This window comes from Trifolium pratense, linkage group LG7 (assembly GCF_020283565.1).
Source record: "Trifolium pratense cultivar HEN17-A07 linkage group LG7, ARS_RC_1.1, whole genome shotgun sequence".
Taxonomy (NCBI): Eukaryota; Viridiplantae; Streptophyta; class Magnoliopsida; order Fabales; family Fabaceae; genus Trifolium; species Trifolium pratense.
In genome coordinates this window covers 18846522-18861527 of record NC_060065.1, presented here as the reverse complement: position 1 = coordinate 18861527, position 15006 = coordinate 18846522, and the positions used below count along the sequence as shown (strand labels likewise).

At 31.2% G+C, this 15006-nt stretch overlaps 2 protein-coding genes across 5 annotated transcripts; both read right to left on the bottom strand.

Annotated features, from left to right (window-relative positions):
• Nucleotides 1–4371: 4371 nt before the first annotated feature.
• LOC123896003 (GATA zinc finger domain-containing protein 7-like) lies at nt 4372–5973 on the bottom strand. The gene has a single exon (XM_045946463.1). It carries the CDS (start codon nt 5971–5973, stop codon nt 4372–4374), a length of 1602 nt encoding a protein of 533 aa, XP_045802419.1.
• A 3402-nt stretch (nt 5974–9375) lies between these two features.
• On the bottom strand, nt 9376–11936 carry LOC123893770 (12-oxophytodienoate reductase 1-like). 4 transcript variants are annotated; one of them, XR_006803542.1, is made up of 5 exons: nt 11301–11936; nt 11073–11173; nt 10436–10580; nt 9777–9926; nt 9376–9589 (listed from the first exon to the last, which is right to left on the bottom strand). XR_006803542.1 is itself a non-coding variant. In XM_045943568.1 (5 exons), exons 1-4 carry the CDS (start codon nt 11337–11339, stop codon nt 9909–9911), a joined length of 300 nt encoding a protein of 99 aa, XP_045799524.1. In that variant the 5' UTR covers nt 11340–11936; the 3' UTR covers nt 9376–9589; nt 9777–9908. The 4 variants fall into 4 exon arrangements, 2 of the variants coding, with proteins under 2 accessions (XP_045799524.1, XP_045799526.1); XR_006803543.1 differs by having other exon boundaries at nt 11126–11173; XM_045943568.1 differs by having other exon boundaries at nt 11076–11173.
• Nucleotides 11937–15006: the final 3070 nt, after the last annotated feature.

The following is a 15006-nucleotide window of genomic DNA, read 5'->3' as shown; positions in this document are numbered from 1 at the left end:
TTGGCAAAACCTACATTAATCGATATTGATCTTGAAGGGTGCTATTCTTTGGAAAGCATAAAACTTAATATAGACACATCTTACTAGTATAGAAAATGCACCTTGCGTTGGCAAAACCTACATCTTCAATATTAGTCTTTATGAGTACTCGAAGGATTTTTAATTAAATTTGATCTCACCGACATGTGTATCTCATACACGCGTTTCAATTTACATGACACGCATGTAAATATATGTTTAACAATTATATAAAATATTCAAAACATATATAATTAAAACATTCATCTCATGCATCACATACATAAAATAAACTAAGGTAGTATAGTTATGGCCTCCTAAAATGAAAGAATTAAATAAACTAATTTATTACAATTCTTTGACCCTCGAGCAAACTTTTCAAGTTACTCCGTCGACATCCTTCGTTTGGCTTTGTCTCCCGTCATCACGAGCAATTACAATTATTTAAAATAAATAAAGTAAGTAAACTGTCACGACACGCAGGCCGTATTTATAAAATAATAAACCACGACACGCAGGTCGTATTTAAACCAAATAAAATAAACGCCAAACACGCTAAGGCCATAACTATATACCTCTAAGAATTAATTGATTAAAATTTAATCAATTAAAAAAATAAAAATAATCAATTATAGTATTACACTATTATTATTAATCTCAAAATTTGAATATATAGAATTAATTCAAATAATTAATTTAAAAACAGAATCGAACATTTTGTTGATTCAGTATCGCTTTTAAGTTACCAAATCAATTCAATTTGATTCAAATCCTTTTAATTCACAATTAAATCTTTTGATTAACAATCAAATATTTTGATTCAAAATCAAAACAAATTATGCTAAAATTATTCAAATTCTTTTGAATCAAATCTTTTGACAATTCTCCAATTATCAAATATGGTAATTTAATCAAAACTCTTTTGAATCAAATATTTACCAAAATATTATTATATTTTAAACAATTTCTAAAGATGGTCTTAGTAATTTTTGAAACAATTTCAAAGTAAAATAAAATAATTCTTATGAAGACTAATTAGCCAATCATATTAGCCAATCACGTTGCAATGAATTTCATGCCAATTTGTTGAATCACATTCATAGAACAAATCTGAATACGTAACGTAACATACTAATTGCTCACATGATTTTCTTAACCATATATTTCGGATCAATTTTGGAAGTTCTCTAATTTATCTCAACAAACTAATAACACTTAAAGTTCATTGTTTCCAAAGACAATTGAAAATATATCATGAGTATTTTAATCTGACTTTTGAAATACAGATCGAAAGCATCTCAAACTTAAACATATACACAAAATTGCTTACTGTTATATCAAATATTTATATATATATATATAACTGATTGCTCCTTTTTTTTTTTTCTTCACTAAAATCAAAACTCATACGATTTTGAAAGAACGAATCTCTTGAAAAACAAACTTTCAGAATTACTATAATTCAAACGATGATATACATAATTAATTACGAATCATATTCGAGTCATCATGTTTTATCAAAATAAAGCTTAACCATACGGATGCATATAAACATGAATATATCATCATATAATCATCATTATACATTAAAACGATTTGAACGTAATGATTTAATCGAAACCGATGCTCTGATACCACTGAAGGGATTTAAGAGGGGTTTTTCAAAAAAATTAATCCTCTTAGCGGAACAATCCCGATGAACGGATCTTGATTAAACCATTAATCACAAATCAACGAACACAAAACCACAAGTTTATGTGTTTACCTCTTGAAGTGCAGAACCTTTGAAGTAGAAACTATTTCTGATCACGAGCAAAGCAAAGTAGCGATGCATCTACTCAGTCCACACGAACAGAACTTCTCCGATGACCGGTGCTAGCCAATTCCACCAGAGATTCAGAGAGAACGGGGTTTAGAGAGAGGCGGCTAGGTTTCTAAATTTTAGGACTAACTCTTAGGTTAAAATTCAGCACATAAGTGTATTCTTTTTATAGACTTATTTGAGTATCCACCGTACCTTACAGTGTGCTGTATTTTACTTAAGTGCACCATACTTTACGGTGTGCCGCGCTTCTCTAATTAAATAATAAGTCATACTTAATTATTTAATTACTAATAAGTCCTACTTATTATTTTATAAATAAGTCTTACTTATTTATTTCTCTCATCTATCTGTCCTTTGTGTGTGACCCTATAGGTTCTCGTAACGTTGGCAATAATATTAAATCACATATTTAATATTATAGACAGTGAGCGGTATCTAGCAACACATCACTGCTACCCAAGTGACGAGAATGTCATGTGATCTGACGAAACCTTTCCATGATAACGATCGTGTGTATAATTACCCCTTTGCCCTTATATCTATATTGAACACAAGGCATAGATCGTGTCATCCTTGTATGGTTCAATATCTTATTTCTTGATCCCAGAATATACTGAGTAACGAATAAGCTCAATATCTCATATTGACTTAGTTCGGCGTGGCCACGCATTTTATCAGTCATATTCCATCAAGAGGCCCGTAGATATTACTCCTGTTATGCATGAGGGGCAAATTCCATCTAGGTCACTCATGTCTCTCAGCATGATTTGTGGAGTACCCATCAACCGACTTTATAGTCATCCTATTACGGACAATGTTTGAACGGCAACTAAGTACTCTACTCCACATCTAGGGTCCATAGTGGTTTCAGGTCGAAGGGTGGTATACACCATTATCACTATGAGAATAACTTATGACACTTTTCATAACACACTATGTAGTATTCTCATGGTGGGTCAATCCAATATAAATATTACTCCTAATATTTATATCTATGTGAAGACTTGATATCTCATATCCATGACACGTGAGATGAGGTCATCAATCTACTCACATAATAGTCTCTATGTTTTACTGTTATCCCACATCACAGTAAAACTTGACTACGGATACTTTAAGAATAGTGTCCTTATGTTTAATGGAGTCTCACTATTAAGTCACACTTAATGTTCCATTAATTAGACTAGTTATTCTATGGACTTTATTAGTTTGAAACAAACATAATAAAGAAATGCCTTTTTATATATATTAAATATATAAATCAAAGTCATGATACAAAAGAAGATTCTATCAAAACAGATTGACTTTTAGGGCTTACTCCAACAGGTGATATGTATGCATACACCTTATTCTTCCTATTCGCTCCCCATCCGCATAGTCTTCCTAATTAATATTAAAAAAATGACGGGTAGATTATGAATCATGAACATTCTAATGTTTGTATTGTAAAATAAAAAAATAGCAACATAATAAGAGATAATTTATTTTTAAATTTTTGTCCAGAAAGTTAATTTTGTTATGCTAAATCATGAAAGTTCATGTGTTGGTTACACTATATTAAATTATTAACGATGAAACATGTAGTTGGCCTCACCTGACATATGACGCAGGTTTGATTATGTAGGTTGGTCTCTTCAAAACTTGTTTGAAACGTTTCTTGTTGAATGAACATGAGGATCTCTTTCTCCGTCAGTCCCACATTGACCCTTCTAGAGTGAGCCGCCAACTGATTTAGGACAATTATGTTGTTCGTATTAACAAGTCATGTGTGACATATATTTGCAAAATACATGAAAGCAAAGTGATGTGAATTTGTAAACCAAAAAAAAGTGATGTGAATTTTCCATCCTAGATAATATTTTGTCTGTTGCCAACAACTAATAAAAGACTTTAAATAAATACAAGAGAAATATGTATGTTTAAAATAACTTGGTAAATGTATTAGAAAATGAAAAAAAAGATTGTAAGAAATAACATAATTTGAATGAAGATTTATTTACCTCATTGCGAAGTTGTTGCGTGGAGCTATGCTGTTACATTATAAACCCAAATATTAAAGCCATGTTTGACTCATGAATGTTAAATTAATAAACATATCAATTACTAAGATATATAGATTTGTAGGATAGATTAATTATAGAAATATGAGTACACATACATACACTTATCATCATTTTCAATTCATTGTACGTTAAATTTTCACATGATTTTAGAAAGTAACAATAGATTGTTACAAAGTAGTATCCAATCCATAACAAGCTAAGTAACTTATCTTAGAATTTGAGTTAAACAAGACAACCTAAGTAACCTAAGACATGGATATGAATTGTTTGATACATGTGTAACTCTATTGTATCTTTGGTTTTAGTTTTAATTTGAAAGTGAATGTTTACTAACACAAAAAAAAAACACTATATAAGTTATAACTACAGATTAAATGCTATCACTTATTAATTTTGACTAAGAATCATGGGAAATAAATTCAGAATATTTGAAAATTAATGGTATAAATTATTTTAGACTAATACTCAATAAAAATATTCACAAGTATTTAAGAAAGTGTATACCTCATCCCTGGGCATGTTCCTCTCCGCCATAAGTTCAGGAAAAGTTGAAACATAAATGTGGTTATGACTGCCAAGACGAACTCGATTCTCTGATCTTATCAATCTTGAATTGGTCTGCACATACCGATTAGCTTCTAAAGTAGTACTAAACCCCGGTCCAGGAGGAGGTGGAGGAGGGTTTAGCCGGTAATTTCCTGATGAAGGAGTAGAAATCGGCAGTGGTCGTTGTGGTGGTACAGAACTACTAGGCCGCACATGAACAAGAGTTGGAGCTTGAAATCGATACACATGGCCACTTGGCAATATCATTGCATATTCTTGAATACTTATTACGCTATGATCAAATACATCAACAATTACGCGTTGAAAACTATCAAAAAAGTTGTTTTTACTATGATTTTGTCCCCAACCCGTGCTTCGAAAAGATGATGCAGAGGTATAGAAAGATGTGGCAACTTGAGTTGTTTCCAGCGATCCTCTTATAGATGCAGAGGTATAGAAAGACGGTGTGGATTCAGCTGGAGGATCATATCTTCTATTGATGAAGTTATTCGAAGAACGGTCTTGTTGAGGTGAGAACAAAAAGTGATTAATATCAATCGGCTCATTAGTAGAATTAGACTGATATGGTAAATCACCAAAAAAACCTGCTTGACCACGACTTTCTAGAAGACTATTAATGCGAGACCGAGTAGTGCTAGTACTACTTGGTTCTGCACCTGCAGCAGTAGCTTGATTCATCATGTTTTGGTTTAACATATTAGAAATGACATTATTACCACTATAGTTCCTCTGCAATGTTGATGAAGTTGAAGAAGCAATGTTGTGATTGGCTTGATGAGGACAAACATGAGGAATTATCCTTCTTCTGCTAGAGGTTCCAGCAGCTTGTGAACCTTGACTAGAACTTTCTCCTCTCAAGAACTGACTAGGTGATCTACTTCTCTTAGAGGATAAAGAGCGCCCAAGGTCGTCGTTCCTAGTAGGGCCAGCAGCAGTTGTAGCAACATTATTGTTAATTCTACCATTATTGAAAATACGATTACTATTATTGCTACTGTTTTCTGCAGCTCTTCCACTTCGATTGTTGTTATTATGTAAACCAGCAAGTCCTACAGATTGTCCTCCAATATTTGGATATAACATGGATGATAAACCTAATAATGACGACATGTTGTTGTTACCTCTATTGATGGTGGTCAAAGTTGATCCAACAGGTCTTGCAGGCAGGAAAGAAGAAGAAGAAGCACGATTGTCATTATAATTGGTAATAGTAGTTGTTGGTAATATAATAGGAGCAGGATAGCGATAATCACCACCATTACCATGATCAGTAAATGTGGAAGTGTTGGTGTTTTCACGAAGTTGGCGAAGATTGATAAGTTCATGAATTGATTGAACTGTGGTGGTTCCCGATCCTCCTACGGTACTGCGATTATTGGTACCAACAAAAGAAGTATTATCTATAGAATTAGTAGCCAACAAATATCTTAGAGCTCTAGCATCACGAACCGGGTTGTTTTCTTCATTCTGCCAGTTTCTTAAACGGTATTGATGACCCATCTTGTTGTCTGACTTTTGCGTGTGCCACAAACCACAACGATATATAACATTAATACATAAACACCAATAATAATTAAAAAATAAATAAAGTGATCATTGATTGGATGTGTGAATATTGTATTTATGTTGAAGATTAAACATATTTAGGCCACAAACATGTTTTCAATAAATAAATAAAATAAAATAAAAAAAGTATCTCATGAAACCAATACCAATTTGGTCACTACCATATACATAAAGACAAGGACAATCATAGACTCTTACTTCTGAAAAGTACTGTAAAATTTTGTTAAAATTTATGATAATTTTAAGTGTCAATTGATAGAAGACCACTTAAGAAGGTGATTTAAGTCATTAGGTTTGGTCTAGTCGTGAGAAGTTTGAAAATCATGCATGAGGTTCTAGGTTCAATCATTTGCTCCATTGTAAAAAAAAGGTGACCTCATCGTAAAATCCACCACTAAAAACATCAAATTCATTTGTTTGTCTATCTTCCAATCATTGAGATGATACTATCAAAATAGCTTTTTAAAAATTCAAATTAAAAATATTAGATTTTTTTTGGTTTTTGGTAAATAAAATTTAGGGTGAGAAGATAGTGCCCCAATCTAAGGGAGGGAAGACCTTATGGCGCAAAGAGCGCTTACAATGAAACATTACATTATGTTTCTTTTGACTTAATTTTTTATTTTTTTTTGTAGAAGAATTGCCTTTTGAAGTCAAAATAACTTATACTTTTTTGCTTTGTTCGATAAAATTAAGCTATAAGTTAGCTGATAGCTGAAAAGCTAGGTTATAGCTGAAAAGCTAGCTGATTGAAATTAAAATGTTTGGTAAAATTAGTTTTTTAAATGATTGATAAATATAAAAAGACATAAAATGACATTTATATGCAGTGGGTAGTTTTTGTTTTAGTGGGTAGTTTTTTATTTTATAAAAAATAATAAAATTAAATTAAAGGTTAAAAATGGAAAAAACTGTAAAAACCTATAAGCTATAAGCTCAAGCGCTACTTGAAATAACATCTCAAAAAAAGCTATAAGCTCGTGAGAAAAACTTTTTACCCAACACTTTTATTTTTTTCAAAGAAGGTTATAAGTTAGTCCAATAAGCTATAAGCTAACTTATTGGACTTACCAAACACACCCTTTATATAAAAAGGAATAATTTTTTTTTGGGTTACAAAAGAGAAAAAACAAAAAACAAATAACAAAGAGCAAAAGAATAATTTATACATTATATAAAATAATTAAAAAATAAATAATAGTCAAATAAGTTTAAACCCCTATTTCAAAAGACTTAAGGATGTTTGCACATGGGGATATAAATAGATATCCATGGGGCGGATAATATGATATTCATGTTCGTCTCGTTGGATAAATATCATATTCATATCTGCTTCATATCTGTACGCGATTAATTCACGGATTTTGAGGTACCTATGGGTATATACAGATATTCATGTATGATATTTTTTTAACAAAATTATAATTTTTGTAATTTTTTTTTTAATTACTTGAAATTTGTTCATCTTCTTTTAAAGAAACAAAAAAAAAATTAACTAATAATATTCATACAAGTTAATTTAACAACAAAAGGCAACACATTCATTTTTCTTTTTTTTACCAAAACATAATAATATACATACATTTCTCTTAAAAAAAATCTATACATTTCATTTCTTATCAAAATAATTCATCACAAAGTGATCTAATGAATTTAAAAAGTTTTTTTAGATTTAATAACTAAGGATATTTATATAATTTTCATATTTTACTAACGGGTATGGATAACCGCGGATACATATATCATTAAATCTGCATGTGTATCGATCAAATAACGTATAGTTGAAATATCTATTTATCTTACCCGCAGATATCCATTAAACTATCAGCGGATATGGGTATTTTTGTCATCCCATCACATTCATATATAGGTTTCTCATTGTTGTGTTATACATGTGGATGTGCATGAAATTTTAAATAGTATTTTAGAGATGGAACATATTCATATAATAGATCTATATAAATATAAGAGTATGTATGCATAAAACTTTGAACATATAATATAATTATGTAAATAAAATAAATAAAAATATTAAATCTATATTTTCACAAGATAAAATCACAAATTGTAGTCCCATAAAAGTTTATTAAAAAAAAATTGTAGTTGCATAAGTTATAGTTCAACTGATAAAAAATACCGAAATTGTTAGACCGATCGTCGTGACCCGGATTCGAACCCGAGATCTCACAATTATGTGAGTTTAATTTCAGTAGCCCAAAAAAAAAAAGATTACAAAAAAAAAATCCCAAATTATAGAACAATAAAATCACACACAAAAATAAATTCATAAAAACAATAAGGTGATTAATTAACAAAACACAATAACATATAAACAAGATTAACAACAAAAAAAAAAAACAAGATTAACATAAAAAAATACATATATATATATATTCACATACCAAAAGTTGATGGATGTTGGACACCAAAAATTGATTAGGACTTCAGCACTGCTAGCTCAATCCCACTGATGATTTCTCTCTCACTCAATTTTTTTAAAACAATGAAAAACATGAAATGACACCAAAGAAAACTTTAATTTATAGAGAAAAATGAAGGATATCACTGTCTATGTTTAAAGAATATTTTTAATTCATTTCTTAATATTTTATTTATTTTGATTAAATGTGTTAATATTTAATTTTTTTTGAAAGGTAATATTTAATTTTCTAAAAATTCAATTTCATGGTAATGGTAATGAAATTAGTATGAGACTATGAATGGATAGAAGCGAACTAATTATATTTTGTCCTGATGCAAACCATAGTGACATTTATTTATTCTTTTGACGAAACCCCCTCCTCTCATTTATAAACTTTCTGTTTATAAATACAATATTTTAATTTGACAAAACCCTAGCGCAACCCATCCTCCTCTCTCTCTGAAACACGCATTGCGGCTCAACACAGCCTCCCACTAGTACAGAAAACACTTTTTACATCTGGCCAAAACCCCATTTTACATCTGACCCCAGTCAGAGGTAGACGTACAAGAAGTAGTAAGTTTACGCTTTTTACATCTGACATTCGCCAGATGTAAAAGTATCCCCTTTTACCTCTGTTCTCATGTTTTAGCTGACCAATTTTTTTTTTTAATTAAATTGGACCTTTTACATCTGACCAAGTCACCAGATGTGAAATAGTAACTATTTAATTTTTTTTTTTTCAAAATCCTGCGTTTTTTTTTTTTTTTATATTTTAAATCCTAATTTGTAATTAAAAAAAACCAAAATAGCATTACAATTCAACATTCAACCAAAATACCCTTACATAATATAATCAAATGTCATTAAAATTCAACATTCATCCAAAATACCAAATGTCATACAATTCAACATTCAAGCAAAATATCAAATGTCATTACAATTCAAAACATCATAATTAATATGAATCCATTGTAACATCACACAAATTAACCTAGCTAGCTCCTAAGCCTCATCGGCAACATCATAATCTACCTAAGGATTATATAGGTCAAGAAAACAAATTGCCCAACTGTTTCGCAATTCATAGAGCTCCTCCTCTGTTAATGATGTCGGATCATCGAACACCTACAATATGTAAATATATATTTACTTATATATACATGACTAAAATCCATTACGTATACATGATCAACTAATTCGTATATATAAATTAAAATACATTCAGGTAGTATCATACCACATAATCTAAAATCGAACAAAATGCAAGTAAGAATGGAAAAAGGACACTAGTAGAAAAAGTAAGAATGCATACATCAAGTGACTTGAACAACAACGTTTTCGGATGAAATAACAATCTTCAAATCTTCATATTTAGCAATTCCATGTTTGTCCGCTCTTTTGATTCTACGTTCCTCTACAATCTCCAAATCTTGAATCTTCATATTTAACATGCCTTCAAGATCTACAAGTGCAGAATTAGTTTATACTATGAAAAGAATGAACAAAAAGTGCACATTTTAGATGCAAACAAGACTAGTGTTATGCTAAAAAGACCTTATGCTAAAAAGATCTGGCTTCAAGATCATCACTTTGAATCATTTATACTTTGAACCACTTAAATTCTACATTCAGGCATCATCACTTTAAATCACTTAAATTCTACATTCATATAATATTAAAAATATAAATCTCATTATATCTTCGGTTGAAGATCTCATAATTTCATTAATGGTCAGAGACCAAGCTTGTCCATTATCTTACCTGATTAGCAATGAACTTTTTAATATCTTCCTCAGTTAGTGAACTATTGGGTGATCGTACAACATAGGCAATAGGAACCTCGTGTAATTCTAAATTGACTAAGTATGAGAAAGAACATTTGGTTGAGATTTATTGCTATGAGTGAGTTGTACCCACTTATGAGAAAACTGGGTGATACTACAATACTACCAAATAGTATTATTTACTCACCCTTGCAGTATCAGAGACACCGGTAGCTTCGGTTATGAGAAGACCGCCATTAGAACAAGCTGCTCTCTGAGAGTAATAGAGGATAGCATGAGATTGAGGAACTTTGCCGTAGGATCTATTTCTTGTCAAGGGTGCTAAAACAACTCTGCAATGAAGCAACTGAGTAAATTAAGCAAAAAAACATGGTGAGTGAGTTCAAATGGTGAGTGAGTTCAAATGAATTAAGCAACTGAGATATGTATGAGCTAGTTTGATTTCAATGTGTCATTCCTTTACGCGACATGGGCATGGTATCAAGATTCTTTGTAGTTGAATTCAATTGCACTCCGTGCATTTATTATAATTTCGAGTAAGAGAGAGTAGATGGATTTTGATTCTCTATATTCAAAACTCCTACATGTAACTCTATTATACTCATATTTGCAACTATGCATAAACGGAAATGCAGTAACCAGTTTTCTAATTTAATTTACTAGTTCTACATATACATAATTTGGCCAATTATTAAAGTAACAAGAGAGTACATTCAAAGGGCAACCATTACCCACATGCCATAGTAAATTTCACAATCATTCCAGACAAAACAAAAGAAAAACAAGAAAAAGACAACTGAGATTAAGAGGATAGATAGCAAAACCACATCAGTCTATCACATGCATCATGAAGCGTCTTAGTCTTTGTAGCTACCACCTGATGTTGCAACTGAAGTTCGTTGAATAAGTCGAGGGTGTCATCAACCTGCACGAGACCCACAAATCCACATGATCATCATATCATTCAGGGTTTAGAAATTCAAATTAACATTGTAACATTATAATAAAAAAAAAAGAATGAATTGGGAGTAAAATGAAAATTTAAAACTTACTTGTTTCTTCAGCTTTTCTTGAAGCCATAGTAAAATCATGAACACCACCACTTCTTGAATAATTCTCCATGATGATCATCAACAATCAAAATAAAAAATAGTCAATAGAAGAAAAACAAGAAATCCAAAAGGCCAATCTTTGTTCTGCAAAATTGATCACAGAGTGAAAAACAATGAAACCCAAAATTGCATTATTCTTCGAAGCTAAAGAATGAAAAGAGAAAATAGCCTGCATATAGTGTATTGAAGAACAAACCACCCAACACAAGATCGATAATAAGATTACTCTAGCAAACTGCATAACTTCAACTACATGCAGACATGGATAATATTATGCCTTGACACAGATGGAATGAACATCATCTTCACTTACTATAATGCTATATGATAAAACAAAACAATAATTCAAACATAAATTGATCAAAACAACTTATGCATTGAATAAACAAGCTAAGTATGCAAAGTACTCATAGGCCTGATGGCAAACTTTAAATGGTACATAATAGAAAATCACAAACTTTAAATGAAATAAAAATTAAAAACATAACGAGGAGGAAAGCACAATATACTAAACAATGTATAATATGCCAGACTATGATCAACAGGTAGCAATTGATAGATGGACAGGGGTATTTACTTACAGTTTTCTCAACCATTCCAACCTGGTGAATGGTGCTGAGAAGGTCCCCATTTTCGAATGGTAACAAAGCTTCCACCCATACCATGGAGTCCTGTTATAGAATAATAAAATTTTAACAAGTAAATGTAAATAGTTGTAACAAATGGACTACATGATAATGGAAGATAAAAATCACAAACTTAAAATTGACATTTGAACAAGTAAATTGGTACATTATAAACATGAACCTGAAAAAAATCACAAACTTTAAATGAAATAAAAATTAAAAACATAAACAAGTTGTTGAGTGTAATTTGTGAAAATTTCATAATAGAATCCATCATCAATTTCATCTGAATAAGAATGAAAGGATTATAAAACCTAAAACTCATTAATCCAAAATCAAATTAACTCAAACACTAAGCATGCTAAAACAACACAACCACAATTTCAACTCCAAAATCAAAACAACTAAGAAAATAGAAAAATATCAACAAGTCCATTAAATAACCTAAAACAACAAAATCCTAATTAGGTCAAACTACAAAATCAAAATCCTAATTAGCACAAACTACAAAATAACTTCTCATTCAAATTTTAATCCAAAATCAAATTAACTCAAACACTAATCATGTCAAAAAACACAAGTTTAGTGAATGTTGAACCTGAAGCTTGAACGAATCTTGAGAACCTGAAGAAGGCGATGAAGTTTTGGCGAATCTGAGATGAGGAGTTCGAGAGAACGAGTGTGAGAGAGAGAGAGGCCAGGTTCGAGTGAGAGATTGTTCAATTTCGCCTGAGAATATTAGGGTTTCATCGTGAGAGATGGTTCAATTTCGAGTGAGAGAGAGAGAGGACGAGTTCAATTGTGAGAGATGAGAGGGAATTTGAGATCGTGATGAACGATTGAATCGAGTGAGAGAGAAGTTGAATTTAGCGTTAGATAGTTTAGGGTTCATCGTGAGAGCAGCGGGTTCACTCTGAGTTGAACGAATACGTCTTTTTTTTATTTATTTTTTTTACTCTTAATTGACTTATATATTGTTTCCATAATTACAAGATTGCCACCGCGTTTAGTTATGCTTCTGGTACATTGAAGCCAGATGTAAAAAGTCTTGTCTATTTATTTTTCACATCTGTGGACATTGAAGCCAGATGAAAAGACTACTCCATATAGCGTTTTACATCTGACATATGCTCGTCAGATGTAAACATGATGTGTAATATGTCATATTTGTACTAGTGTCCGTACTCCACCTCTATAGCCACTGCACCATCTGCAACCCCACTGCTTTCGGCCTCCACGTTACACTGCGCCGCCTCTTGCTCCACAACCGGTCCCCATGTAGCCGAGATGGATGGTGGTGCGATGAGATTAACGGCGTATAAAAAAAGGCAAACCGTTAATTTTGATGTATGTCAATAACATATCAAATGATTTTGGATTTGTCTTAAGTTTTACATAAATGATCTATATGATATAAACTTTCAATCCAACCGTGAATTTTATAAAATTTATATCGGTTAAAACGTTGTTAAGAGGTGTAACACTTGGTGTCAAACTAGTTGGCGTCATTTGATCCTGACCCATATATATATATATATATATATATATATATATATATATATATATATATATATTTTTTTTTTTAAGCACTTACAGTTTTAAATGTTTTGACAAAACAAATCGATTTTCGTCTCTTGATTTCATGTTTTAATGTATTTAATTATGCTATAATAATGCTTTAGGGGCTAATGAATGAAGCAAAATTGATAATCTTCTAGGCTATAAATAAGACCGCGGGCTAAAGTAAAAATAATATTTCACTCTTGTAATTATATATCTATTCCAAAGTTCTAGCAATTTTATTCGAAATTTTCTTTACTTTTCTTTTATTTTATATTTTTCTATTGCCCTCTAACTTAGGACTTCCCGCCTCACAAGAGACTTTCCTTGCCTCCCAAGGAGAACTGAACTTCCTTGTTTGCTTAACAAGTTGTTGCTACTACCGGGCAGGTTACAAAGTCATGGTCTTAGGATTTCTAACTTTTTGAGAGAGGATATACAATGAAAATCATTTATCAATCAAAGTTGTAATCAAGACAAATTTAGTTGATCTACAAAATGATCTAAATAACTCTTAACATAGAGGGTTGTATTGACAGCTCATAATTCATTTGTTTTGGCTTTTATATTTCTCTTAGATTGTTATTTTTGTGATCTATCTTTTCGACAAAGTTATATTTCTTATACGGCCTATTTAAAGGCTTGTAATTTTTTTTAGGATCAATCACAAAAGTAACTTTCGGTTGTAATACCGTGTCTAATTTGGCTTGGAGGGTTCTCGCCTCTCCTTGCCAAATGTGACAAGTTTCACGTCCAAACAATGAAGGTTTAATATCTTCAACAATCTCTTTTGGTTTATCTACCATGGATAACTTTAATGTTTCTAGTTGATATTTATTTATTTATTTTTTTGGTTTATTTTTCTAGTTGATGTTTAGTTTCTAAGACCTTCAAATAGGATATTAATTTCCTTTTGGGAGCCAAGTTCTTAAAAGCATCAATTGCTTCACCATGTAGTCTTTCAAAAGCGTTTTGAAGATCTTCATAAGAAGGTTAACTAAAAAAGTTTGACTCAAAGGTGTTTACCTTCTTTTTGTGGTGATATTTGACCATGTAGCAAATATTTGCTACTTCTTCCTCCTATTGACTTGAGCTTTCAGCATTATATGATTCACTTGAGCTACCCCAAGCAATGTAATTAAACTCTTCTACTCAAACCAGAAATGGAATTGTGAGCTGAGAAGATTTTCCTTTATATTACCCTTGTTCTTGAGGTTTGGACAATCCGACTTGTAGTGACCCGACTTTCCACACAAAGTAAAGATCCTTAGGGTGCGTTTGATTTGTAAAAAATAAGGAACAAGACAAAACAAAAGTAGTTGTCCAACGTTTGATTTAAAAAAGAAAAAAAGGACAGCACAAAAAATGACACGGAGGATAGGACAACTATCCACTTTTTTGTTACCCACTACAATGGGGGACAACTTTTTGTCCAGCGGACAAATAAATGAAAAATACAG